The sequence below is a fragment of the Rissa tridactyla genome, chromosome 14, assembly GCF_028500815.1.
Source record: "Rissa tridactyla isolate bRisTri1 chromosome 14, bRisTri1.patW.cur.20221130, whole genome shotgun sequence".
Taxonomy (NCBI): Eukaryota; Metazoa; Chordata; class Aves; order Charadriiformes; family Laridae; genus Rissa; species Rissa tridactyla.
Window position 1 is genome coordinate 432,284 of NC_071479.1, and position 24,648 is coordinate 456,931.

The 24,648-nt window shown below is 59.0% G+C and overlaps 1 protein-coding gene across 4 annotated transcripts in view; it reads left to right on the top strand.

Annotated features, from left to right (window-relative positions):
• Positions 1-316: 316 nt before the first annotated feature.
• The window catches only part of HMCN2 (hemicentin 2), a 37,185-nt gene continuing 12,853 nt past the window's right edge, over positions 317-24,648 (top strand). For 3 of the 4 annotated variants that reach the window (XM_054221093.1, XM_054221095.1, XM_054221096.1), the window contains exons 1-47: positions 317-731; positions 1,605-1,675; positions 2,646-2,804; positions 2,965-3,087; positions 3,888-4,059; positions 4,387-4,493; positions 4,697-4,817; positions 4,915-5,178; positions 5,335-5,479; positions 5,790-5,911; positions 6,006-6,278; positions 6,387-6,528; positions 7,170-7,297; positions 7,556-7,669; positions 7,823-7,972; positions 8,671-8,865; positions 9,234-9,329; positions 9,697-9,821; positions 10,114-10,258; positions 10,400-10,512; positions 10,758-10,914; positions 11,100-11,262; positions 12,720-12,847; positions 12,990-13,098; positions 13,452-13,621; positions 14,201-14,296; positions 14,415-14,591; positions 14,913-15,067; positions 15,425-15,548; positions 15,738-15,913; positions 16,115-16,202; positions 17,396-17,515; positions 17,686-17,847; positions 19,060-19,227; positions 19,395-19,508; positions 19,703-19,789; positions 20,286-20,477; positions 20,917-21,081; positions 21,487-21,600; positions 21,893-22,035; positions 22,200-22,350; positions 22,580-22,798; positions 23,031-23,144; positions 23,212-23,399; positions 23,593-23,689; positions 23,955-24,116; positions 24,528-24,641. In XM_054221093.1, coding sequence (XP_054077068.1) covers positions 494-731; positions 1,605-1,675; positions 2,646-2,804; positions 2,965-3,087; positions 3,888-4,059; positions 4,387-4,493; positions 4,697-4,817; positions 4,915-5,178; positions 5,335-5,479; positions 5,790-5,911; positions 6,006-6,278; positions 6,387-6,528; positions 7,170-7,297; positions 7,556-7,669; positions 7,823-7,972; positions 8,671-8,865; positions 9,234-9,329; positions 9,697-9,821; positions 10,114-10,258; positions 10,400-10,512; positions 10,758-10,914; positions 11,100-11,262; positions 12,720-12,847; positions 12,990-13,098; positions 13,452-13,621; positions 14,201-14,296; positions 14,415-14,591; positions 14,913-15,067; positions 15,425-15,548; positions 15,738-15,913; positions 16,115-16,202; positions 17,396-17,515; positions 17,686-17,847; positions 19,060-19,227; positions 19,395-19,508; positions 19,703-19,789; positions 20,286-20,477; positions 20,917-21,081; positions 21,487-21,600; positions 21,893-22,035; positions 22,200-22,350; positions 22,580-22,798; positions 23,031-23,144; positions 23,212-23,399; positions 23,593-23,689; positions 23,955-24,116; positions 24,528-24,641 — 6,856 coding nt within the window. In that variant the 5' untranslated portion in view covers positions 317-493. The remainder of the gene's footprint in view (positions 732-1,604; positions 1,676-2,645; positions 2,805-2,964; positions 3,088-3,887; positions 4,060-4,386; positions 4,494-4,696; positions 4,818-4,914; positions 5,179-5,334; positions 5,480-5,789; positions 5,912-6,005; positions 6,279-6,386; positions 6,529-7,169; positions 7,298-7,555; positions 7,670-7,822; positions 7,973-8,670; positions 8,866-9,233; positions 9,330-9,696; positions 9,822-10,113; positions 10,259-10,399; positions 10,513-10,757; positions 10,915-11,099; positions 11,263-12,719; positions 12,848-12,989; positions 13,099-13,451; positions 13,622-14,200; positions 14,297-14,414; positions 14,592-14,912; positions 15,068-15,424; positions 15,549-15,737; positions 15,914-16,114; positions 16,203-17,395; positions 17,516-17,685; positions 17,848-19,059; positions 19,228-19,394; positions 19,509-19,702; positions 19,790-20,285; positions 20,478-20,916; positions 21,082-21,486; positions 21,601-21,892; positions 22,036-22,199; positions 22,351-22,579; positions 22,799-23,030; positions 23,145-23,211; positions 23,400-23,592; positions 23,690-23,954; positions 24,117-24,527; positions 24,642-24,648) is intronic. The other variant, XM_054221094.1, reaches the window with a different exon arrangement.

Consider the following 24,648-nt stretch of genomic DNA (forward strand, 5'->3'; position numbering starts at 1 on the left):
CTCTGCTCCCCCCTGCCGTGCTTTGGCAGGGTTTCCCCGCAGGCGCTCAGCTGTGAGCACCCGTGTCCTCCCCTAACCCCCGCCTCCCCCTGGCAGAGTGGGGGCTCTCTGAGCCGGGGAAGGGGGGGTCAGATCCGGGGTGGGGGCCTGGGCAGTGTTTCTGACAATCCTGTGGGCTGCAGGACCTGCTTCCCAATCCCTGCATCCCCATCCCGGCTCCCTCCAGCTCCCACCCACCACCCCCCCATGCCGCTGGCTCCAAAATTCCTGTTCTCCCTCCCTCCTTCCCTCCCTCCCAGAAGCTGAGCGCTGGAGGAGCAGGTCTGCAGCTGCAGTGGCTGGGCGTCCCCTGGCTGGGGTCCCTGCTCTGTCCCCACCACCTGTGGCCCCCTGCACCCTGAGTCCCTCCCTGGTGTGGGGACGGTGCCCTGGGGGTCTGGGGGAAGGACCCTGGGACAAAAGGGGTGTCCCCAGCACCCGAGGGTCTCCCCCCATGATGCCACCCCACGGAGGGGTGTTTGTGAGTCTCTGGCTGCTGCTGGCCCCCAGTCTCGCCGAGCTGCCCCCCGGCACAGGGGGGGCCACCTTAGCCTTTGTCTTCGATGTCACCGGCTCCATGTATGACGACCTGGTGCAGGTGATGGACGGGGCCTCGCGCATCCTGGAGCGGACGCTCAGCAGGAGCACGAAGCCCATCAGCAACTACGTGCTGGTCCCCTTCCACGACCCAGGTAAGGCTGGGACAGGGTGAGGGCATGCATCCCATGGGGAGATGGGGCTGCGGGGACCTGGGGTGTGGTTCTGGCTGGGTTTGGGGCTGAAACATGCACTTTCCAAGTGCTGCACTGTCCCTCTTCCCTATTTTTAATGACTACTGCAATGGGGATGGTACTGTGGGATGAGCCGCAGCTCAAGGGCACAGTGCTGGGCAGGGGCTCCCATCTCCAAGCTGCCCTGCGGGCACAGGGCAAGCCGTTTCTCACCGGATTAATCACAGTGATGCTGGCACCCACTTGTGGGTGGCTTTCCTATTTCCAGTCTATTCAAATTTCCCAGGTATAGTCGTGGGGGGGCATTTCTGTGCAAGTCCACAGCTCATTTTCAGGTTGGCTCAATAAAAGCACCACTCCCTGAGAGGTTTCGGTAGCGTACTGCAGCACCAGAATCATTTCTTTCTGTCCAAGTCTTTGCCTTGGGATTTTTGTGCACACCCATAAATAGCAGCTGCTCTCCAAAAGAGCCCCTAGCCCCTACAAGGAGAGTGGGACCGAGCCTTTATTTTCAGCAGAAAGACTGACTTTGAATGAAAATCACTGGAGCCAGACAGGGAAGAAGGCAGAGGCAGTAAAAGGGTTTCTGCATCGGTTTGCAGCTCATTCTGGCTGAGAGCTTTCCTAGGGTGGGCTGTAGCCCTGGGCATGGGGTCAGTGTGCCCAAAGCCACGTCTCCCCTGGTGAAAAGCCAGGGTAGATGCTTAACCCTGAGTCTCACAGATCCCATAAGGGTGTTTAAGCCAGGGCGGGTGGCTGGGAGCACTGGCAACGTGGCACTGCAGGAGGCCGGTGCCGTTGGTCGGGGAGGCTGAGGTGCCGGTGTCCTTGCAGAGGTGGGACCTGCCACCCTCACCGCAGACCCCCGGCTCTTCCAGCGGCGCCTGCAGGAGCTCCATGTCCAGGTAGGCGTCCTCAGCCCTGCGTGCTGCCCCACGTGTGGCTTGGTGCATGGCCCTTGGTGGGAAGCCTGGCCCTGCGTTCCTGCATGGCGGTGGGTCCCAGGAGCAATCCCTGCTCCCTGGTGTCCCCTGGGAATGAGGTGGGGGCTTGGAGCTGAGCTGGGCTTGCTGGGGGCTGACTGCTCTGGAGTGGGAGTGGAGAAGGTGGGCAATGCTGCACTGAGCCCCGAGCTCCTGCGGTGGGGCAGAGAGTTCTCAGTTCACAGTTCTTGTCCCAAAGTGGGAATGCTTTCCCTGGGAGAGTTTGCACAAACTCTCCATGGAACCAAAAAAAATCTCTTCTTCTGGAAGTGGTGCTTGAAAATTGTTTGAGTTTTTAAATTTTTTTAAACAATTTCAGCTGCGTTCTGCCAGCTGAAATCCTCTCTGGAAGTTTAATCATGCTTTATGCATCCCCGCTCCTGCCCTGCCTCCCGTGCATTGCTAAAATCCCTGTGGTGTTTCCCTTTGGATGCAGCTGTGTTTTGGTGGGAGGTGTAAAGCTGCGGCTGCAAATTGTTTCACAGCCCTTCGGGGTGCAAATCCCTGTGGAAGCGGGAGCTGGTCCTCGCTGTGCCTCTGCGCTTGCCTGTGGTGGATGCTTCTGCTGCTGTGTGGGGGGTGACGGGCTGGGGTGGGCACGAATGTGCCCAGTGAAGGTGTGGTGGGAAGCCAGGGGCTTCTGTGATTCTGGGTCCCCAAATGGGTTGTTTAATCCTCGTTAGCAGTGAGATGGGGACGGGTCCTTGTGATCCTGCCTGTCCCTGCGGTGCCATCGCGCTGCTCTGTCTGTGCTTGGGCTGATTCCAGCAATGGAGGTGCCATTCCTCCCCACGAGCAGACCCTGGGTGGGATCCTGCCGGGAGACCAGCAGGGAAGGGCTGAGCACCGGGTGGCTCGGTGCCTGTGCCACATCCCTCCCTGTGCGCCGCAGGGTGGAGGGGACTGCCCAGAGATGAGTGTCGGAGCCATCAGGCTGGCCGTGGAGGTCTCACGCCCTGGCTCCTTTGTCTACGTCTTCTCGGATGCTCGGGCCAAGGACTATGAGCAGCAGGAGGAGCTGCTGCGGCTGCTGCAGCACAAGCAGACCCAGGTGAGCCACAGCAATAAACCCCCTGTTAGTGGGGTGAATTTTGCATCCCCCAGGCTGGCTTGATGTACTGGGGACACTTCGATGCTGGCTGTGCCCCCTCCCTGGGATGGACAGACCCCCGTGGCTGTGGGTGATGCTATGGGCAGCATTGCTGTGGCAGGTGGTGTTTGTGCTGACGGGGGACTGCGGGGACAGGAGCCACCCCGGGTACCGTGTGTACGAGCGCATCGCTGCCACCAGCTCCGGGCAGATCTTCCACCTGGACAAGCAGCAGGTGACAGAGGTCAGTGGGAAGACCTTCGGGAGCAGGGACAGGGTCATGGAAGTGTGTGTGGTCCAGCCCAGCTTGGCTGCTCTTACATTTTCCTAGGGTTAATCCTTGTGCCCAGGGCACCCCCAGATTGCTCCAGGAGCCCTGCTTCAGCCTGAAACCAAAGGGAGGGCTGGAGAAGGCTCTTTGCTCTTGAGCTTGCTGCTGGGCTGCGTGTGTGACCCTTGGGATGAGCTGGCTCGCCTGTCCTCGCAGAGGGGAGGCGTCTGCCTGGGGCTGAGGATGAAGCTGGGGGGCTCCTGTTGCTCTCAGCATCCCGGCAATCGGGCGCATGGCCTGGCCGCAGGGAGCGGAGCCCATCTGCCTGCCCCTGTCCTTGAAGATCTTGACCGGCATGAAATTGCGGAGATCTGAGGAAGATCAAAGTGCTTTTCTGCTCAGTACCGGGCAGCAGACCCCCAGAACACCCCCTGCCCAGCCTCCAGCAGCTGTGTATTTGAATGGTTTCTATTCCTATGAGTGAGCTGGGGGGTAATAATGTGCCCGCTCCGAGCGGCTGAGCAGGAGCCACCTGGCAATAACAATTACACCAAATTACTCAACTGCTTTTGGCAAGGGGGACTCAGCCAGGGCCACCACCTCCTGCCCATCCATCCCAGTGCCACCCTCGTGCTGGCACCCGCTGGTCCCTCGCCTGGGCACTGTTTGGCAGCCGTGTCTGAGATTTTGGCCTGGTGCGATACAGGTCCCAGAATGGCCATACCTGACAGCAAGGGGGGATCCGGGTTAATCCTCCCCCATGTGTCCCCCAGGTGCTGAAGTGGGTGGAAGAGGCCATCCAGGCCTCCAAAGTCCACTTGCTGTCCATGGACCATGAGGATGGTGGGGAGCACACGTGGCCTGTTCCCTTCGACCCTAGCCTGAAGGAGGTCACCATCTCCTTGAGTGGTCCTGCCCCGGGGATCGAGGTCCGGGATCCAGCAGGTAGGAGCCCAGGGGAGGGGAGCATGTGGGGGGTGATGCTTTGCCTCCTGGAGAGCCCTCAGGTCAGGGCTGCAGGCGTGGGGATCGCCAAACCCTGCACTGAAAACTTAAAACAGAAAAGCAGTGAGCTGCAAAGCTCCCATTAAGTACAAAGTGTCTCTGCTCCCCTGCCGGGTTGGCTTTGCCTCTGGTTTTAGGAGGGTTTTCTCTGCTGCCCTGGCTGTGAGAGCTGTGTGAGGCTCTGCACCGTGGTGAGCCCTGGGATGGCTGCTGGGACCAGGGGATGGACCCGGGCTGCCCATCCCAGAGGGTCATTCACTGTTGCAGGAAAGGTCCTCGAGAAAGGCCAAGGTCTGAAGGAACTGCTCAGCATCCCCAACTCGGCCATGGTGCTGGGCATGGAGCCCCACGAGCCAGGGATGTGGTCGGTCACGGTAGGCTGGTGGTGGACCCTGCACAGCCCCTACCCATCCCCTGATTGATATTTAGCTTTGCCAGGCGTGGGCTTTCCCCCATCCACCTCCAGCCAGGCAGAGGATGCCTGAGTGGGCTGGAAGGGGCCAACTGCTGCCTCCTCCCTTCCCCATCGCCTCTCCCTTCCCCTGCCCTTGGCATGTGCCTCTTGCTCTGCTTCTAGACCCAGAGCAGCGGCCGGCACTCACTGAGGATCACGGGCATCAGCAACATTAATTTTCAAGCCAGCTTTTCCACCCAGCTGGACTCCGATGTTGACCAGCCCTGGGAGCAGCCGGTGCAGGGTGAGGCTGGTGCTCCCTGGGGGCATGGATGCTGTGTTGGGGCTTGTTGCAGCCAGGAACATGGCTGGATTGTTTTTTTTCCCTTCCCTCCCTCCAGGTCTGCCCATCTCCGTGGTGGTGAACTGCACCAGTCTCCAGCCACCTGGGCACTTGCAGGAGATCGAGCTCTTCAACACCTCTGGCCATGCCCTGCTCTCGCTGCCCATGCGGCCCCTCTCCAACACCTCCTCCGGGCAGCTCTGGGTGGGCTCACTGCTCCGTGTCCCCCCAGGTGACTTTCTGCTGAAAGTGAAGGGCGAAGACGCCCAGGGCCACCCCCTGCACCGCCTCTCCGGGGTCACCTACACCAGCGTGCTCCCCGGTGAGTGGTCCCCATGCTCCCCAAAGGTGCCAGAGGCTCCAGCACTGCCTCTGCTTTGGTTTCTGCTTGGATATTTTTTTACCCTGCTTCCCAGTGCAGCCCTTGGTGAGCTCCCCAGGAGTGTTTACACGCGTGCGTGTCCCCACCTGCTTCCAGGTCTACCCAAAGTGAACATCTCCAGTAAGATCCAGGCTTACAGCCACGAGCCACTGCTGATCTCCTGCTCTGCACAGAGTGAGGTCGCTTTCCATCTGCATCTCAGCCGCGGGAGGAGGAAGCTCGGGGAAGAGCAGCGTTTCAGGTGAGCCTCTGGTTTGGCCCAGTGGGCTCCATGGTGGACCCATGATGGATGTGGACAGTAACATCAGCTGTGCCCCCCTGGTGGGGGGATGCTGTGTTCTAGCTGGGAGCCTGCAAGTCCGGAGCATCCCAAGGAAGCAGGGGGAAATCCCGAGGGATGTGCCCGAGTGATGCTGTGGGAGATGGGGTTGCATCCATTTGCCTGGCTTGGATGGAAAAGAGTCCTAGGGATTTGGAGCAGGGTGGTGGCATGGCAGCCCCAGCTCCAGAGCTCTGGGGTGGGGGTGACCCTGTAATCTCCCTTTTTGTAGGAGTTGGGGGAATGTCAGCTGGTTGATCCCTGTGGTGTCCAAGAGTGACGAAGGGTTCTATGAGTGCACGGCCACGAGCAAGGTCGGGGTGACGCGGGCTCGTGCCTACGTCTCTGTCTCAGGTGGGGATCGCTCCTGCCAAGCCTCGGTCCCTGTGGGTCTCCAGGGCTGCAGCTGGGCATGGGCTTGTTTCACCGCGGCGTGTCGTGTTTGCAGAGCCACCACCACGTCTCAAAGCCCTGGGCAACATCACAGCTTCACCGGGCCAAGATGTGGTCATGTCCTGCCCGGTTCTGAGCAACGTGCCCTACAACCTGACATGGAGCTGGGACGGGAAGGTGGCACAGCCGGGGGACGGCCGGGCCAGGCTGCTGCAGAACCACTCGCTGGAGATCAGCCGTGTGCAGCCGGAGGACGGGGGCTTGTATGAGTGCGTGGCACGCAGTGCCCATGGCACTGCCACCGCCTCCCTCTGGCTCTTCATCCAGGGTAGGCTCTGCCCTGCACGGGACCCTGGCCCGGGTGATGCCTTGCCCCGGGGGTGGATGGCGGATGGCACCTGGGAGCTGAGCTTTTCTCCAACCCTTTGCCATGCAGAGGCGCCGTGGGTGAAGGTCGACGCCAGCCCCCAGCGTTTCAGCAGGGGCCAGGAGCTGGGGCTGAACTGCGTGGCTGGGGGCTACCCCCCGCCCCGCACCACCTGGAGGCGCTGGGGCTGGGCGCTGGAGCAGGACGAGAGGTAACCCCTGGGGACCGCGGTGCCTTCGTCCTCCCTGTCCCACCGGAGATGGTGCTCCCCTCGCAGGGATGCACAGGCTGAGGGAGAGGGGCTTGGGGTTGCCCATAGCTCTGGAAAGAGGAAGGCACTGCAATATCCCCAGCCCGTGCACTGAGACGTTTGGCATAGTGCTAGCCTTCATTTCATATATTTATTCTTAAGCCATCCTGCCTTATCCAGGTCACCGTGCCCACTGAGGGGGACTTGAGATGCTTTGCACGCCTGGTGTGCACTCAAGCCTCAAATTACTCCTTGTGCTTCCCCTTAATTTCTTCTGCTTTTTGGCTTCCACCTCCCTGTCTGTGTCAGGCTGTGAGTGCTGGAGTGGACTCTGGGGAAGGTTTGTTTGTTTTTTGTTTTTTTTTTTTTTTTTACTTTGGAGGTGAAAAAGCCCAATTCTCAATGATTTTCCCTGGTTCATAGCAATGTCCTTCCCTGCAGCAGCTGATGGAACTGACGTTAAGTGCTAACCCACATCTATCCAATGCCCAGCGCTTACCACATGTGCAGGGTGGTTTTAAGCCCACTCACTTATTTCAATTCACTTTTCATCAGCTTATTTTTACAGGACTCGTTTTTCCCTCTCTCCCCATTTGCCGCAGGGTTTTCACAGATGCTCAGGGTACCCTGCACATCACGGCTGCCGTCCCGGAGGATGCGGGGAATTACAGCTGCTACGCCATCAGTGCGCTGGGCTGGGATGAACAAGTCATCACCCTGGAGTTCACCGGTACCTGCTCCCTGACGGCCAGCAGCGTCCCAGGAAGGGCCCGGGCTTGGAGCCACCGCGGGAGGGATTTATTGTCCCCCCTTGCTGTCCCTTGTCGGCCAGCTGGGACCTTGCGGCATGCGAGCTATGGGATGGGGCTGTCTGTGATGGAGGGTGTTGGGGGGCAGCTCCCAGGGCTCCAGGGTCCCCTCGGGATAAATGGCACTGCACCCAGCACTGCAGGGAGTCGCTGAAGCCGTGTCTCTCCCCGCGGCGCAGAGCCTCCTGCCATCCTGGCGGTGACACCCAGCCTGAAGGCACTGGTGGGAGAAGACGTGACCCTGGAGTGCTGGGTTTCGGGGGTGCCCCCACCACATGTTGTGTGGTACAAAGGTGAGCCTGGGACAGACCTGGGGAGCAAACCCCCTCCGTGTACCGGGCGCCTCCGCTGCCCTGCAGGGACATCACACGCGGAGTCCCCTGGACCGACGGCAGGAGGGAGCCCCGGGGCTGCTCGAGGCGCTGATGCGGGGGGTCTTGGGGCAGGCGAGCAGGCGGTGGCGGTGCTCCCACGTGGCACCCAGCGTGCCGTCCTGCGGCTGCAGGCGGTGCGGGAGGAGGATGCAGGGCAGTACGTCTGTGAGGCTCTCGGCGAGGCTGGCGTTGCCTTCAACAACACCGTGCTGGATGTAGGGTGTAAGTCTCTGCCTCTCCTTTTCGATGCCACTGAGCACTCAAGCCTATCTCCACTACGCTCCCTCCCAGCTCAGCTCCCACTCACTGCTTTCCAAGGCTCCTCTCTCGCTCCCAGCTCTCAGATTTCCCAACGTGGGGGTGTCAGTGCTCAGTACAAGCTGAAGCCTGGTGGGATTTCCAAGGGTCAGGAGGAGAGAAGAGGCTCAAGAATTGGCAGAAGGCTGGTGTAGATGCTCTTGCATGAGACACAATGGCTTGGGGCAAGACTGGGCGTGCAAAGTGTAATTAGTGGGATGCGGTGGAGGCTGGTTTCTGTCTGTCTGGAAATCCAGATACCCCAACTGATGGTCAGGGCTTCCCACCAGAGGCAGAAGGGATGGAAGAGCCTGGGGAGGAGGCGGAGAGGAGGTTCTGAGTTGGGGGCAGTGAGGCTTGAAGCAGTTAAAAGTGGAGAAGTGCAAGAGGTTTTGCTGAGCCAGGGGGGTGCTGAGTGTAACTGGAAGGGATGGGAACTGCAATGGCTATAACAGCTTTGGAAGAGCACCAACCGCTTTAAGTCAATCTCACGACTCTTCAGGGTTACCTGGCTTGTGGGTTTTGCAGCCCCATCTCTTTGGGCTGTGCAGAGCATGGAGCCTGCTATGGGGAAGGGGGTGTTGGACCTGCCTGATCCCTGGCTCCGCTGCTCTCTCCTCCAGCTGCCCCTCACTTTCCCGAGCCCTTGGGGGACATGGCGGTGGAGGTCGGGGACAGCGTGAGCCTGCTGTGCCGCGTTGAGGGCTCTCCCCTGCCACAGGTCACCTGGTCCCGGCAGGACGGGAAGCCTGTGACGGGCTGGCATGGGCCACCCGGTGTTTCCAGACAGCTGGAGGCTGCTGAGCTCCTCATCGACAGTAAGAGCGCTGAGCGTGTGTTGGCATGGCGGAGAGCACGCACGGGCATCCCCCCCGGGAGCATGCTTACAGTGTCACCCTTGGGTGCTCTCCCCCTGCCCCGCTGCAGGCTGGTGTCCCAGCAGTGGGGTTACCCGCTGTGCCCACTCTTTTTGCGGTAGTAAAGCATTGACATAGTGGGTTTATTTGCACTTTTTACTTGTGTGAGCTTAGCTGTGCTGTAACAGCCTGCAAGTCTCCAGCCCTGCAGGGTCTGTCCCCCATCAGAGGCGGTGGTGGGGCTGGGGAGGGCAGTGTCACCCTGTCCCGGAGCTTGCTCAGGGCTTTCCAGCCCCACCAAGCTCAGGTTTCTCCCTGCTGTGCTCCAGGCGCCTCGCTGGATGACCAAGCCATCTACATCTGCGAAGCCCAGAACGAGTTTGGGAAAATCCGAGCGGAGGTCAAGCTCGTGGTCACCGGACACGGTTTGCTTTTACGTGCTTTTGTTGGTGTATTGATCCTGGCTGCTGCCAGCACCGGCTGTGAGAGCGCAGCAGCCACGTCGCCTCCCAAGCCGGCTGCAGTGAACGCTCAGCAAAACCCATCCCAGCGCAGGGTTTGGATAATGCCCTTCCAAGCCAAGCTTTCTCTGGCTTAATGCACTGACACAGGCTTGAGCCCAAACTGTAGATGAATATCCCCAAATTATTGGGGGAGCTGAATGTCAGAGCTGGCCGGTGCCGGGCCAATATCTGGACCTTGGAAGAAAGGCGATCCAGATCTGTTCTCCTGAGCATTCCTGGCCAGTTAATCTCCAATTAATATTGTTTCCCTTTCCCTTCTTTCAAGCAGCCCCAGAAATAGCTCTCGCATCCCCTGTGGTCCGTGCGCTCCCAGGCCAGCCTGTGTCGCTGCCCTGCGTGATCCTGGCCGGGAGGCCGTTCCCAGCCCGCCGATGGCTGAAGGATGGGCAGCCGGTGAGGCTTCTGTGCCCCCCGCCACCCCGGGATGGTGGGGGGTGGGGTGGGTGGGCAGCTGCGAGTATGGCCCTGCAGCAGGGGCTTTGCTGCAGGACCAGTTATTCAACCTCCTGGGGCTGAAGCTGCTGGTGGAAGATGCCAGGGAAGCATTTGGGTTGGGAGGGTAACGTGGATTTATCACTGCATCAAGGCATTCCCGCTGATTTCTAGATAAGGCCCAAAGACAGGGTCATACGGTGATGTTTGACCCCTCTGTCTGTCCTGCTTTCTGCTCTCTCCCTGCGCCCAGGTTGCCCCAAGTGGCCGCTACTCCGTGCTGGCTGATGGGAGCCTGCACATGGACCAGGCGTCGCAGGGGGATGCAGGGAGGTACACCTGTGAGGTGACCAATGCCCTCGGCTCACACAGGCAGGACGTGTCCCTGGTGATCCACGGTGAGTGGCAGGGTGCCGGGCGTCCCCGCTCTGCAATGAACAGGGAGCGGGTGCCCTCTACACTTCTTCAGCAGCAAAGCACCGCACTCTTTGCTGGACATCCCTGGCCACGCAGGATGAGGTGCTCCTCTTCCTTCCCAGTTCCACCCAGCATTGAGTTTGGCCCTGTCCTTGTCACCACCACCGAGGGAGAGGCTGTCAGTCTGCAGTGCAATGCCACCGGTGTGCCCCCCCCTACTGTCACCTGGGCAAAGGTAGGTGACGAGGGCAGACAGCCAGGCTCTGGGTCACCCTCCAGTGTGGGGTAACGTGTTTGGAGGGGATGTAGGTCTCCAGTATGGCTGTGGCTGCCCAGGGAGGTGGCACCAAGTGCCCTGGTAAGCTGGAACTGGGAGGTAGCCCTCTCTGATGGATCTAGAGTCCTCTTCTTGCCCTTGGGATGCTCAGCTCATGGGAGAGGCACTGCTGTCTTCCTTCCTCCCTTCCCATTCCTCTGCAGGGCACAGAGCCCATCTCGCTGAGCCCACGCTACCACCTTGACCCCAATGGGACCCTCCTGATCTCTTCATCCTCCCCTGGGGATGCTGGAACCTACTTCTGCACAGCTACCAACGCAGCAGGCTTCTCCAGCCGGGAGATGCAGCTCTTCGTCAGCAGTGAGTGCCCGGGACTGGCACCAGCTCCAGAGGGTGACTGGTTGGGAGAGCATGACCTCAGAACTCTCCTAGCTCCCCTGGGCCACCTAGCCAGGTTCCAGGGTTTGTGGGATGGGAAGAGCAGCAATGAGGGCTGTGGAACACTTGAAATATTCCTGCCTCATCCATGCTCCCTCTCCACCCAGCGAAGCCCAGGATCAGCGTGAACGGATCGCAAGCAGCAGACCTCATAACCATCCTGGCTGTGCTTGGGCAGGAGACCACTCTGCCCTGCGAGGCTCAAGGCTATCCCCCTCCCCTGGTGGTGTGGACCCAGGACTCCCAGCCACTGCCTCTTGCCACTGCGAGGTAAGGAGAGTTGTGGGTGGCAGAGCCATGATCTCTTGGGATTGTGTCCCCTCAGGGGGATGTCGGGTCCATGAAGGGACTCGGCTGCTTGGTAGGGACATGTGGAGGGCATCCCTGGCATTGAGTGGCCAATGCTCAGTGCTCTGTCAGGAGCTGAGGCAGCCAATTGGTATGGCATTAGCTCTGCTCCCCAAGGAGAGCAGAGAAAGAACCACCAGGCTTTTTTTCCATCATACAAACATCTGCTGTGATGGAGCAGCTGCTCCCGACCCTTTGTGTGCCTGCCCTGGACGCAGGGCTGAGGTTGGGAAGAGAAGGCGGCTCCAGCACAGCTCCTCAGCCCCGCTCACCCATCCGCCTTCATGCACATTCCTGCCTTGTGCTGTCACCGTGCCTGGGGATGGCGGATCCCTGCGGGAGGTGTTGGACTGAGGCTTGATGCTGCTCCGCACCCAGGTGGCTGCAGGGCACCAAGGAGGAGTTTTGAGGTCTGGAGGAGGAGGTGAGCAGTGTGGAGAGGAGGAGAGGCGGCTGGGGAGGCTGGGGGTGCTGCAGCCTCTGCTGCCTCACAACCCGCATGTCAGCAAGATTTCATGGGCTTTAGGCATTGAAATGCTCCTGGTGGCTTTGTCTGTACTGGGGTGTGGGTTTAAAGGCCAGTTCTGTTCCAGTAGGTGACTTCTGGAGGGCCAAATTAACTTGTTGATGGTGTTGAGGCTGATGGCAGGCATGGGACAGTCATCTAATGCAACTCGATGAGAGAAGATAACCTGGAGAGTGGTTGGATATGTGTTTATTGAGTGTCTTGGTCTTCCCCCTTGGAAGCAGGACATTCTTTCTCAGTATGTTAGCACTGTGCTGGAAGTGGCTACATAGAATTGTGGGCCCTGATCTTGAGGTTAATCACTTCTTTCCCTGCATCTGAGGATTGCTATGGCCTGGGGAAGCAGGAAGGTGTCTTGGTTTTGCTTTTCTTGAGGGACTGTGTTGCCTTGTCATTCTTGTCTGGTTTCCTGTGGCTGCTCCTGGTTGACTTGTGCTGCTCCCCACATCTCACATGCTTGTCCTCACGTGCCCGGGTGATTTATGGGAGCACACAAGGAGGAATCTGCAGCCGTGGGCTGAGATGATGTTATGTCTGCGGAGCACAGACAGTGCTGGGAGCAAGAGCCCGGCCAGCTGCAGGGGCTGTGCTCCATGGGGAGCCCTGTCCCCTTTTGTCCCCCCGGGTGGGTGGCTCACACTGCTGCCTCGTGCTGAGCTCATGCAGGAGCTGGTCAAAGGGGGTTTGCATCCGTGGACAGTTCTGCCACCCTCCTTGGGCAGGAGGTGGCCCTGAGGACCTTCTCTTGGCTGTCTCAAGGTGGTGGTGATCTCTCAGCCTTTAGCTGAGATGGATGATGGGTGGTAGGTGATGGATTCCTCCCACCCAGCTTTTATGTTCCCTCTGCCCCAAGCTACAGTGTCCTCCCTTCGGGGTCCCTCCGGCTGGCCAAGCCCCAGGTGACGGATACCGGTCTCTACACCTGCACGGCCACAAATGCCGCGGGGAACGCCTCGCTCAGCTACAGCCTGCATGTCCAAGGTTCACGTCTGCGATTTAAAATGCTCCTCCTGTGGGTCTTAATGTACCACTGGGGTCCTGCACCCTCCAAGCCCTTGGCTGCTCCCACATCCCTGTGCCAGGTCCAAGGGTGGTCCCAGCCTGAGGTCTCCTTTCCCCTCAGTTCCCCCCCAGCTGCTGATCGGCGATGGGGAAAGCCCCATGACGGCCGTCGCCAACGACTCCCTGAGGATTCACTGTCGTGCCATGGGCATCCCCACACCCCGGATCCAGTGAGTACTGCAGGGTGGTGGGTCCTGAGCTCCCTCGGGCGCTGTGTAACTCCCTCGGGGTGCTCTGCAGCCCAGCACGTAAAGCTGTGGCAGAGATTGGGATGGGACCTCAGGATGGGTGATGGGGACCTCTGGCTTGGGGTCTCCCTTAGTATGGGAGGCATCCATTCCTGCTCCTTGCCCCTGGCATCCTGCTCTGCCCAATGATCTGGGCACTGCCAGCCCCTTTCCAGGTGAGAAGGGGACAGTCCTTGCTGCCAGCACCCCACTGTTCACTCCTTTGGTGGGCAGAAACGGGGGGTGGGTGATGTCAGGACAGACCAAGGACTTGCCACCTGTCTCCTTCCTCGCAGGTGGCTGAAGGATGGGCATCCGCTGGGCGAGCAGGATGGTGCGGTGGTGTCCGAGGATGGTAGGACTCTGCTGATTGCCCGCGTGGGGCTTGGTCACGAAGGACTCTACGTCTGCCAGGGCAGTAACTGGGCAGGGGTGGCCCAAGCAGAGGTGCAGGTTTTGGTGCAAGGTGAGCACAGCACCTGGGATGAGATCCGCTATTCATCCTGCATGTCAGGGAGAATGTGGCTGACCAAAGGAGTGGGTGCTCTTGGCCATGTTTTTTGGGAGGTGTAGGGTCACTGGCTTGGTCTGTTGTGATCTTGCCTCTTGCTAATAAGGCTGAGAGCTGACGGCCACTGATATTGCGGTAAACCATAGCATCCATCTTTGATGGCTGCCTCCCAGTGGAGGGTCTACCCCCAGCCCCATTTCCCCTCTGGCCAGAACACCCCTTGGTCAGCATCGCAGGATGCGGCGCTGAAGGTGCTGGGTGAGAAACCAGGCAGGGAGCCTGGGAAGGATGAATATCTCATTGGGGCAGAGAATAAATTTGCGGGCTGACTCGGGGAGCAGCAGTGGCACCATGTGGCGATGTGGTCCCCTCCCAGAGCGGGGAGTGAGCCCTGGCCCCCAGCCACTGCTCTCCCAGGGCTCGGTGGGTGCCAAGAGTCCCTGGTGAGCCCGGCTGTGCCCCACGGCACCGCATGGTGTGGCTGCCGCTGGCTCGGGCTGCGCAGAGCCGATGACCGTGCGTGCTGGGTTGCAGTACCGCCAAACATTGAACCCAGCGCAGTGGAGCTGGACATCCTGGAGAACGGCACAGCATCCCTGCAGTGCCTGGCCTCAGGGCTGCCTGCTCCCGGTGAGTCGATCCTCTCCCTCAGCTCTTGCTTGTGTGTCCTTGGGACTTTCCCTGAGTCCCCTTGGTGATTGGGGCAGCAGCATCACTCCTCACAGCTCGACTCCCTGCTTCCCTCCAGACATCACCTGGTACAAGGGGCGTGAGCAGCTGTTGGCTGGACCGGGACGGACACTGTCCAGGGATGGGATGCACCTGGAGATCCATCGTGCCCAGCTCTCTGATGCTGGCAGCTACCGCTGCGTGGCCTCCAACGTGGCTGGTGTCACCGAGTTCTGGTACAGCCTGCAGGTGACTGGTGAGTCCATGGTGAGCAGGGGAAGGACTTGTGGCTACCTGAGAGCCGGGTGCTTCCCTCCCGGCATCTTGTGTGTGCATGGGACCAACGGGGCTGTCCCAGCCCTTGGGACACATCCCTGGAAGATGGCTTTAGCAGAGCCCCTGTCGTCTGCCCCGTTTGAAATTCCAGCCATGCAATCCCCTGTGTTCATCCCAAATAACTTCCTAGAAAACCATGGCCCCATGCATGGGTATTGCCTGGCCCACACCGTGGTGTCTCCTGCCTGCCCTGTCCCTTTTGCACCCTGCTGCTCCCAGTGACATTTCTTTGCGTCCCCAGTGCCCCCGCGGATCACAGCCGGCCCCAGCCCCCTCACAGTGGTGGTGAACGAGCCCGTGACACTGGAGTGCGATGCTATGGGGACCCCAGCTCCGGTGCTGCTGTGGCTGAAGGACGGCAACCTGGTGCCCAGTATGGTGGCAGGTGGCCCCGAGGTGAGACAAGTCCTGATGAAGGGGGGGCTCACTGGGGACATCCCTCCAGGATGATGCTCCTTTTTCCTTATTCTGGCTTTTAAAAAAACAATTGCTGGAGCTGAGCAGGTGCAATGTTGCCCAGACCTGCCCCATGTTTGGTCCATGGGAGCATGGACCTGCTCAGCTCCGTGCTGAGCTTTCCTGCCACGAGGGGCATGGGTGGGCAGAGGGTTCATGGGATGTGACAAGGACAGGCTCAAGGCAGGCTTGTGCTCCCCACCCCTGTTCCTGCGTCCTGGCTTGCAGCCCAGCTGCCTGCAAGTTTCTCTGGTTTCGTGCTCATCTGGGCTCTTTCTGCTTCTTGGGGAAGCACAGATCCTCTCCGACGGGCGCGTGCTGTCCCTGCCCACTGCTCGCCTCCAGGACTCGGGGACATACACGTGTGTAGCCAGCAGTGCCGTGGGGGAGGACAGACGTGAGGCCACCCTCGAGGTGTGGTGTAAGTACGCCTGTGCATCCCCAGCCCCTTCCGCAGAGCGGCTGTGGGGTTGGATGCGATGCTTGGGACTATGGGGCTGCTCTCTTGTCCCCTTGCAAGTGCGTGGGGTCGTGGGGGACCAGCCCTGGGGAGGGAGGGTACCAGAGGGGTGGCTCAGGGAAGGTGTTACCCTGTCGATCTGTTTTCCAGTGCCACTCGCTGCCATGGGCGAGGAGGAGAATGTCTCTGTCATCATCAACAAGTCGGTGACGCTGGAGTGCACAGCCCCTGGGGTGTCCCCTCAGGGGTCTCGATGGCTGAAGGATGGGATCTTGCTCACACCAAAGCCAGGCATGCAGCTGTCTGTGGAGGGGACTGTGCTCCAGGTGATGTTTCAGAGCATTGCAGAGGATGGGAGGGGAAACGGGGCTGTGAAGAACTCCTGTCTCCACCTGCCCACTCCTGGGAGGTGTCCCAGCTCCCACCTCTCATCCTGACCCTGTCCCCGTGGCTTCTGTCAGCACAAAATCCCCCCACTAAGTGGCTGCGTGCGTCCAGCATCTTAGTGCCTCTGCTTGCTCCGGCAGATCAGGCAAGCCACTGTGCAGGATGCGGGCAGGTACACGTGCCAGGGACCTGGCCGCCCGGAGAGACACTACAACCTCAACGTGTGGGGTAAGGGCCGCGGTGGCTGAAATAGCCCCTTGGAGCAAATATATCTATATCTGTCTATCAAGATAGATATATAGTGTGTGTGTATACACACGTACATATATACTATATTTTATACCACTTGTTTATATGTACCCGGGGTTGTTGACTGGCTTGGAAAACATTAAGCCCAAAGTATTAAAGCTCTACAGGGGAGCTGGAGGTGGTAGGGAATCCCCACCAGAATGGGTGTCAGAGGGGAAAAAGCCAAGGTTTTCATGAGTCTTGGGGCGAGATCTCGGTGACAATGCAGAAAAGGTGTCTTCCCAAAATGTGGGCAGGAGAGCAAAGGGATTTCCTTGCTATTGCCAGGGCTTCTCTGTCCTTTCTCTGCACTTAGTCAGCATGGCAGTTGCTGCAGGCACTGTCCCCCTGGCTCTGCCCCTGCCCAAGGCACACAGGAGGATGCCAGGGGGGTTCCTGGGCTGCTGCCAGGATGGGCACCGGCTGCTTTCGCTCACTTGATTCGAGCACCCTTGCATCCTCCCGGCCCGTTCAGCACGTCCGCAGCGCCGGGGGCTGAGCCAGGGCCTGGCTTTTCTCGGGAATGCTCTGGGCCAGTTGGTGGAGGTCCTGCAGGCAGGTAGCCAGGGAGTGGAGAAAATCCAGTTCTCCTGATCTGGGCTTGTTCCTGCAATCCCTTCCCAGGGAAACGTTTGCACGTCTGGTGTCCTGGCTCGGGTGGATTGTTTGGGTTCTGCTGTTTTTGTTTTTCAGGGGTTTCTGGGTGTTGGGTTTTTTCTTCTACAAATTGATATCCCTCATGGGAAGGAGTTACCATTTTCCAGCCAGCTGTATTTATGAGCAACTGGGAACAGCATCCGATAATGGAAAGAGTTAGGTAACTTTCCCAGTGAGCAGTGCTACCTAATAAGGCTGTGTCTGGCCAACCTGGGCTTGGCCTGCCTGTGTGGCTGGCGTGGGATGCTTGGTCATCCTCTGCTGTAGGCCACGTGCAATTAAAAGCATCACTCGCTTAATAGCTGGAGAGTCAAGATTATTGTTTCCACATGCGACAGGGGAGGCTTGCCGGTTCCCTTTGTGTGAAGCCCAGTGGGTGGTGTGTAGCCAGCAGGATCGAGTTCTGGTGGGGAACTGCCCCTCTTCTTTAGTCCGATGCCATCAGCGAGCTGCTCCTCTCCTCTCGTCCCCTGCAGTGCCACCATCCTTCTCCTCGGCAGAGCCTGCCGCTGTGTCTGTGCTGGAGGGGCAGTCCGTCAGGCTGGCCTGCGAGTGCCACGGGATCCCCTTCCCCACCCTGAGCTGGCAGAAGGACGGTAGGTTCCTGCTCCCCAGCCTCATCCTTCCCCACACATCTTTTGACCTACCAGGCAGTTGTTGGTCTCCTCAGAACAAGGAGTGCTTTATGCTGGGCAGTATCCAGCTTCTGGGTGGGAGCTGGTCCTGATGGGAATCTAAGAGAGGCTGTTGTCTCCTTCCCTGGCAGGTGAGCCCCTCTCTGCCCAACCTGGGAGTCCAAAGCTGGTGTCCGCGGGAGGGAGGATGCTCTACATCGAGAAGGTATGGCTGGTGGACAAGGGGACGTACACTTGCGAGTGTAGGAATGCTGCCGGCAGCAGCAGCAAGGAGCATCGCCTGGAGGTGCATGGTGAGCCAGTGGGGTCCAGAGACACAGAGGACCTGTTGGGGTGGCTGAAGGTGCCATGGTATCTCTCAACACACGGTCCGTCTGGCCCGAAAAGTTCACAGCCATTGCCCACTGCCTTGGGTGTTTGGGAAAGGATGCTGCTAGCTGGGTTGGCTTTGCCCCTCCAGGTTTCCAGCTGATTGCAGCTGGTTTTCACTCCAGTAGCCCAATTGCACTAGTTGCACCCCATCACATTTGCTTCGTCCTCCTGCTGCTGCCTCCATCCAGACCGATGGTGTTCGTATATCCACTTGCACATGGCCAAGGGAGTTGCGAGTGTTGCCTCCACCCTGTGTCCCTCTGCCTGCAGCACTGCCGAGGATCCAGGGCAGCAGCAAAGCCCTGAGGAAGGTTTCTGTCATCAAGGCTGGTGAGACAGTTTTGGAGTGCGAGGCCATGGGGACGCCACTGCCCACGGTGACGTGGGTGAAGGACGGGCAGCCTGTGATTGGTGGGGACGGGATCCTGCTTATGGAGCAGGGGAGGCAGCTGCGCATCCCCAAGGTGGAGGTGGCCCATGCAGGACGCTACACTTGCCTGGTGGCAAATGCGGTGGGGCAGGACCGGAGAGAGTTTGACATTACGGTGCATGGTAGGGGTGCGGGACAGGGCTGGCAGCTGGGGGGTATGGGTGCAGGCAGGCTTGGGAGGGTGGTGATGTTGCACAGCACGAGTGCGGAGAACAAGACAACCCAAAGGTCTTGGACAACCCAGTACATAGAATGTCTTAGGTCAGAAGGGGGATGTTCCAAGCAGAGCTGTAGAACTGGCTTCATCAGGCTGGAGTTTCTTTACATGGTCATCAGAGCAGACCATCTCATGCTTCATAAAGTCATCGACTTTCCAAGGGCTTGGGGAAACCTCATGGGTCAAGGTACCAAGTGCTTGAGCCGGAAAAGGCCTAAGGTGGCTCAGGGTGTGTGGCCAGCTTGGTGTCACACCCGTAAGCGTGTGCTTGGTTGTGCAGGTAGGTGGCACATACTTGCTGTAAGTCACCTGTCCTGTAACACCTTTGAAGTTGACAACTTCAGATGATGCTCACAGTCCTTCTGCGTTTGTGTCCTCAAACTGTACAAGCAGGGTGGGAACAAGCCAGGATTACTCAGTTTGCCTTACTCTGCTGTCTTTATGACTGCTTTGCAAATGGATGTCCATCCTCTTCTGCATCTCCAGTTCCTCCTGCGTTCGTTCAAGGATCAGGATTGACAACAAACGTCAGCGTGTCTTTGCATGGAGCTCTGACGCTGACCTGCGAGGCCACTGGTGTTCCTCTGCCTACAGTCACCTGGTCCCGGGACGGCTCTCCCGTCACCCCTAGCAAGCACATGCTTGTGCTTTCAGGTCAGGGATGAAGCATGGATGCTGTGAGAGATGAGAGCCTCAGGAACACATTTTGCCCCTACAGTGATGGGTGTAAATGTGGTGGAGCTCCAGCCCGGCAGGAGTACTGCTGAGATGGGCTGGTGCCTGGATCAGGGCCCTGAGACCTCTCTGCTCCGTCCTTCCAGGGGGCTGGATGCTGAGGCTCAGCCATGCACAAGCCCAGGATGGTGGCCACTATTCCTGCCTGGCCAGCAATGTAGCTGGGGAGGCCAGGAGGCATTTCTACGTGGAAGTCCTAGGTAAGGAGGGGTCCTCTGTCTGCTGCAGGATTCTTGATGGGATTTCAGAACTTCACCCTTGGTGGCACAGTCATGAGTTAAGACTGGGCATGATGGGAGCTGCAGTGCTGGAGTCCTTCATGCCTTAGTATGTGAGCTTGAAGGCTCGGTGAAGGTGGTCAGCTGCTGAGGTCCCTGGTGGCTTGTGTTCCTAGTTCCTCCCCGCATTGAGAATGCAGATGATGAAGAGACCACCAAAGTGCCTGAGGGTCACCCTGTTACCTGGTCCTGCTTGGCTGCAGGTGAGCATCATGTGGGGAGTGGAGGTGGTGTGAGGAGGTGGGAGATGGGGCTCAGGGACCCGAGTCTCCCTCTGGGGCGTGGAGCAAATGGACGGCGCCAGTCAATGACATGAAAATAGCTGAAATCGACTTAAGAGGTTTTTTGGGATAGTTCCTGGCTTTGCAGTTGGGCTGTCCGGGAAGTGCTGGACCCATGCGGGGAGCTTGTTCCATGATGTAACTTCCAATCTTTTCCAAATGGAGCTAAAATTCCTCTAATCTGGTTTCCCCTTTAGTGATGGGAATAATCAATCACCTCCTACTCAGGACAGTTTCCTTTCTTCTTGCTGGCTCATTCAGCAGCGTCTAAAAACTTGATCCAGATTGTGATAATTTTGCATTTGGGCTGATGTCCCTGCTTCCCAGAAAAGCTGCAGCGCAGCGACCCCGGTCAGGCTGTGCTCACACATGGAAAAACTTTGCATGAAGGCCAAAACTTGCTTTCCACCCCGCACAGGCAAGCCCCAACCAACGATCACCTGGCTGAAAGACAGCCACCCTCTGCCTAATGGAAACACCTTCTCCATCTCCCCTGATGGCTCTGTGTTCCACATCCCCCAAGTGTCCCTGTCTGATGCTGGCCGCTACTCCTGCGTGGCCTCTAGCTCTGTGGCAAATCAAAGCAAGCACTACCTGCTGGATGTTTCAGGTACGAGGTGCCTTTGGATGGAGGCAGAATCTCGGGTATGAGCAGGTAACGTGGGCTTAGAGGGCTTTTTAATTGCCTGCCCCGGGGAGGTGGTGACGATCCCTTAAACCTCCAGCTAGCAGCATGGGATGGTGTCCTGGACCTGCTAGAATGTCCTCATGAGACCTCCTTGAAGGAACATAAAGGGCCTACCTAGTGCAAGATCCATCTCTGACAATGGCTTGTGGGAAGGGAGAGAATGTCTTCTGTGGCCTCTCTCTGCCCTATTTTGGAGGGCAGAGGCTGAAGTTGGGCTTGTGCTGTATGCACTGAGCATTTCACATGCTGCGGTCAAGTCCAACTCCCTGAACTTGGGTTATGCTCTCTGGTGGGGGGATGAAGCATTGGGAATCCTAAGTGGGTGCTAATGCTGATCTGCCATGCAAACACGTCTCTGCAGCCAGTCCCACATTTGCTGGAGATGCCGATGCAGAAGAAGTCACAGTGATCATCAACAACCCTGTCTCCCTGGTCTGCGAGGCTCTGGCATACCCATCTCCCAACATCACCTGGCTAAAGGATGAGGTTCCCCTCAAAGTGTCTAGAAACATCCAGCTGCTCCCTGGTACTGTGGTGGTGTCCACAGGCTCTGCATGACTGCCGTGTGGCCCCTTGCTCCATGCCTGGGGGAGGGGGAGTGGGGCCCTTTCTGGGTCTGGCTGTGGTCCAGGGCAGTGGGATGGTGAGAATTCATTGTCCTGTGGGACCTGGAGGCTCAGGCCATCAGGTGGATGCTGGTCTTACATGTGCTACATCATCTGGTAATAGCTAGAGCCTCCTTGGCAGCATCAGTGAGACAGCACTGGTTTTTATAAGCCTGGAAACTGTGCTCTAAAAGAGTACTAGACCCTCTCAAGTCAGGTTTGCAGGTGATCAGCAGGTCCCTTAAGATGTCTTCTTGTGCTGCATGGGGATAGACAGCTATGGTTGTGAGTGGCAACTCTCTAAGGCAGCCCCCCACTTTGCCCAGGTGGCCATGGGCTGCAGATCCTGAATGCCCAGGAAGAGGACGCGGGCACGTACAGCTGCATTGTGGCCAACGAAGATGGGGAGGCCATGAAGAACTACTCCGTGAAGGTCCTGGGTGCGGGAGCTCTCCATGTCCTTCCTAATTCCCCACCACTGTAATGGGGCCGGTGCCCTTTCCTTCCCTTCCTGTGCCTTCACCCTGGGGAGCTGCACCTCTTGCAGCTGGTGCTCAGTCACAAATGTATCAGCATGTGGCCCCAAAAAGCCTCTTGTCTACCCTGGGGAGGGCAAAGGGGTCTATCTGAGGGTGTCAGCAGCACCCCAAGGTCCTGCCTGTCACGGATCAGGGCAGAGCAAGAGTTTGGGGACTCTTCTCTTATCCCAGATGTGTTGTCTCTCCCCACTAGTTCCTCCTTGGATTGCCAGAGATGAGCCTTTGGGGGAATTTGCCATGAAAGAGGTAAAAGCCACGGTCAACAGCACAGTGATGCTGGAGTGCGAGACCTGGGCTGTGCCGGAGCCGACCATCTGGTGGTACAAGGACAAGCAGGTGAGGTCCTAACCGCTACCAGGGAGGAGCTGCTGGTTTTGGGGACTCTCCCAGGTGGATGGAGTTGGAAGATACCATTTCTATGGCTGCCTGGGATCTGTCCCACTCCTGTGTGTGTAATCCTCCTGTTTCTTCCCTGCCTTGGGGATGGGGTTCTTGTTCAGCTCCTGGAAAGTGCCAGCCACCTCCAGATCCTCAGCGAGGGGCAGGTCCTTCAGATCAAACCAGCCAGTGTCTCTGATTCGGGGCACTACACCTGCGTGGCCACCAATGCTGTGGGTGAAGATGACAGGGACTTCATTGTGCACATCCAAGGTGAGCCCGGGGTGTCTGGCCAGTGCCTGGAGCATTGGGTGTCTCAGTAAGGGGAGAGGTCCTTAGTGGGGTCCCTTGTGGGAGCAGAGCAGGGTGAGCAGGAAGAGGGTTTGTATCTGCTGGAAAACAAACATCTCCTTGGCCCCGGTCAGGCCTGGGCAGATGCTCTGGTTGCACCTGGGGGTGCAAGTCCCCATTCCTCGCAGCTGACCACAGCCTGTCCCCGCAGTGCCACCCCTCTTCCAGCAGCAGATGAGCCCCAATGAAGCTCTTGAGATCTTCTACCGGGAGGAAGACCAGGATGGGGAGGTGACAGAGCACCGTCAGGCCATCCTTGACCAGCCCACTGTGCTCTACTGCGACACCAACGCCCTCCCACCCCCCCAGCTCACCTGGTACAAGGACGGGGAGCCCCTCTCCCCCAGCCCAGGGGTGCTGGTGCTGCTAGGTAATGGGGATGGGCACTCGGTGTGGGGTTCAGGGGGCTTCCTGCAGCAGCTTTATGGGTTGAGAGCATCTGTAGCATGGAGGAGGTTGGATCCTGTCCCCATGCTCCTGTCAGCATGCACAGCACCCGTGGGACCTGCAGGGCCACTGGGGCTGCATAGGGGTCTATGCACAGCGAGGTTGGAGGGGACACTCTGACCCCCCCGGAACCGTCCCTCTGCCCCGTGCTGCAGGGGGCCGGGTGCTGCAGCTGCCGGCGGTGCGGGAGGAGGACGCGGGCAGGTACACCTGCGAGGCAGCCAACGCGGCTGGACAGGACCGCCTGCACTACCAGCTGGAGGTGCTGAGTGAGTACAGGGCTGGGGCAGGGAGTGGATGGAGGCACGTGGCAGCCCCATAACCTCCTGCTTCCAGCTGCCCCGGCCATCTGCGGTGGCACAGAAGACCTGGCTGAGGAGGTGATAGCCACCATCAATGGCACCATCCATTTCAAGTGTGAAGCCAGCGGGCACCCGGTGCCCACGGTGTCCTGGCTCTGGAACAATATCCCCGTTGTGGTCAGCCCACAGCACCAGTTCCTGGAGGGTGGCATGGTCCTGCAGGTTGGTGTCACCCTGGGCAGGGTGGCTGTGCCACGGGGGTGACACGGGAGACACCAGGTGGAGGGCACAGGGCACTCTTCCCTCCCCAGGGAGGAGGTTGCCCTGGTCTTGCCAGGTGTCGAGGTCCCCGTGGGAGGCCCAGCAGCTCCCCGGCTCAGCACAGCCCTCAGCAGGGCTCTGTCACCCTTTGCAGGTGGCCGCAGTGGAGGCGGGTGACGCTGGCAGCTACACGTGCATAGCCGAGAACCCGGTCGGGTCAGCTGAGAAGCACTTTGCCCTCATCGTGCAGGGTAAGGCATTCCTAGCAACCCTTTCCTGGGTTGCTGATTTACTGTGTTCATCCTCCTCTACCAACTGGAGTCTCCTGTGGCTCCTGAACTGCATGGATGCCTCTGTCCCTCACGTGCTTGTCACACTTACCCTTTGCAAGGAGGTCGCGGTGCCAGCATGCTCCAAGCAGGCGAGATGCTCGGTGCTCGATTCCACCTGGGGAGATCTTGGCCTCCACGGTGATGGTTCCCCTCTGGCACTCTCTTTTGGCATGTGTTGGAGCAGAAGCACCCCAGATTGTGGGCACAAACCCCGAAAGTATTGATGGCATTGTCAATGGCAGTGTCTCACTGGCGTGTGACGTCCAATCCCACCCCGCTGCAGAGATCAACTGGTACAAGGATGGCCAAGTCCTGCAGCTCAGTGAGGAGGTGACCATCACCCCAGGTATGTTGGGATGAGCAAGGATGACAGCCTGTCCCCCACGGCTTGGCACAGCCATCAGCTCTTGATGGTGGGCTCCAACTCCCCTAACCTGCCCTTCTGGATGCCACTTGAGGGACCTGAGCTCAGACTTTCAGCTGTAACCACACGCTAACAACTTACTGCTGCGTGATCCCTTCTGGAAAGGACCAAGGTTGTATCCTGCAAACTCTGCGCTGCTGCTCCGCAGGAGCTCAGCACCCTTCTCTGCTGTGCATAGCAAGCCCTTGAACCTCAAAGAGGGACTTTGATGGCCAGACACCTCTCCATGGAGCTTGGCTGGCTGCTGAGGGATGGGTCAGCATGCCAGCACGGTGGCCCTGACTCAGCCCTGGCTCCAGCCTGCCCTGACTCCCTGCTCTCCACTTCTTACAGACTCACGGGTGCTGCAGCTCCCTCACCTGCAGATTTCCAGCTCAGGCACATACACGTGTGTAGCGCTGAATGCGGCCGGCCAGGACGAGAAGCGCTTCATCCTCACCGTCCATGGTGAGCG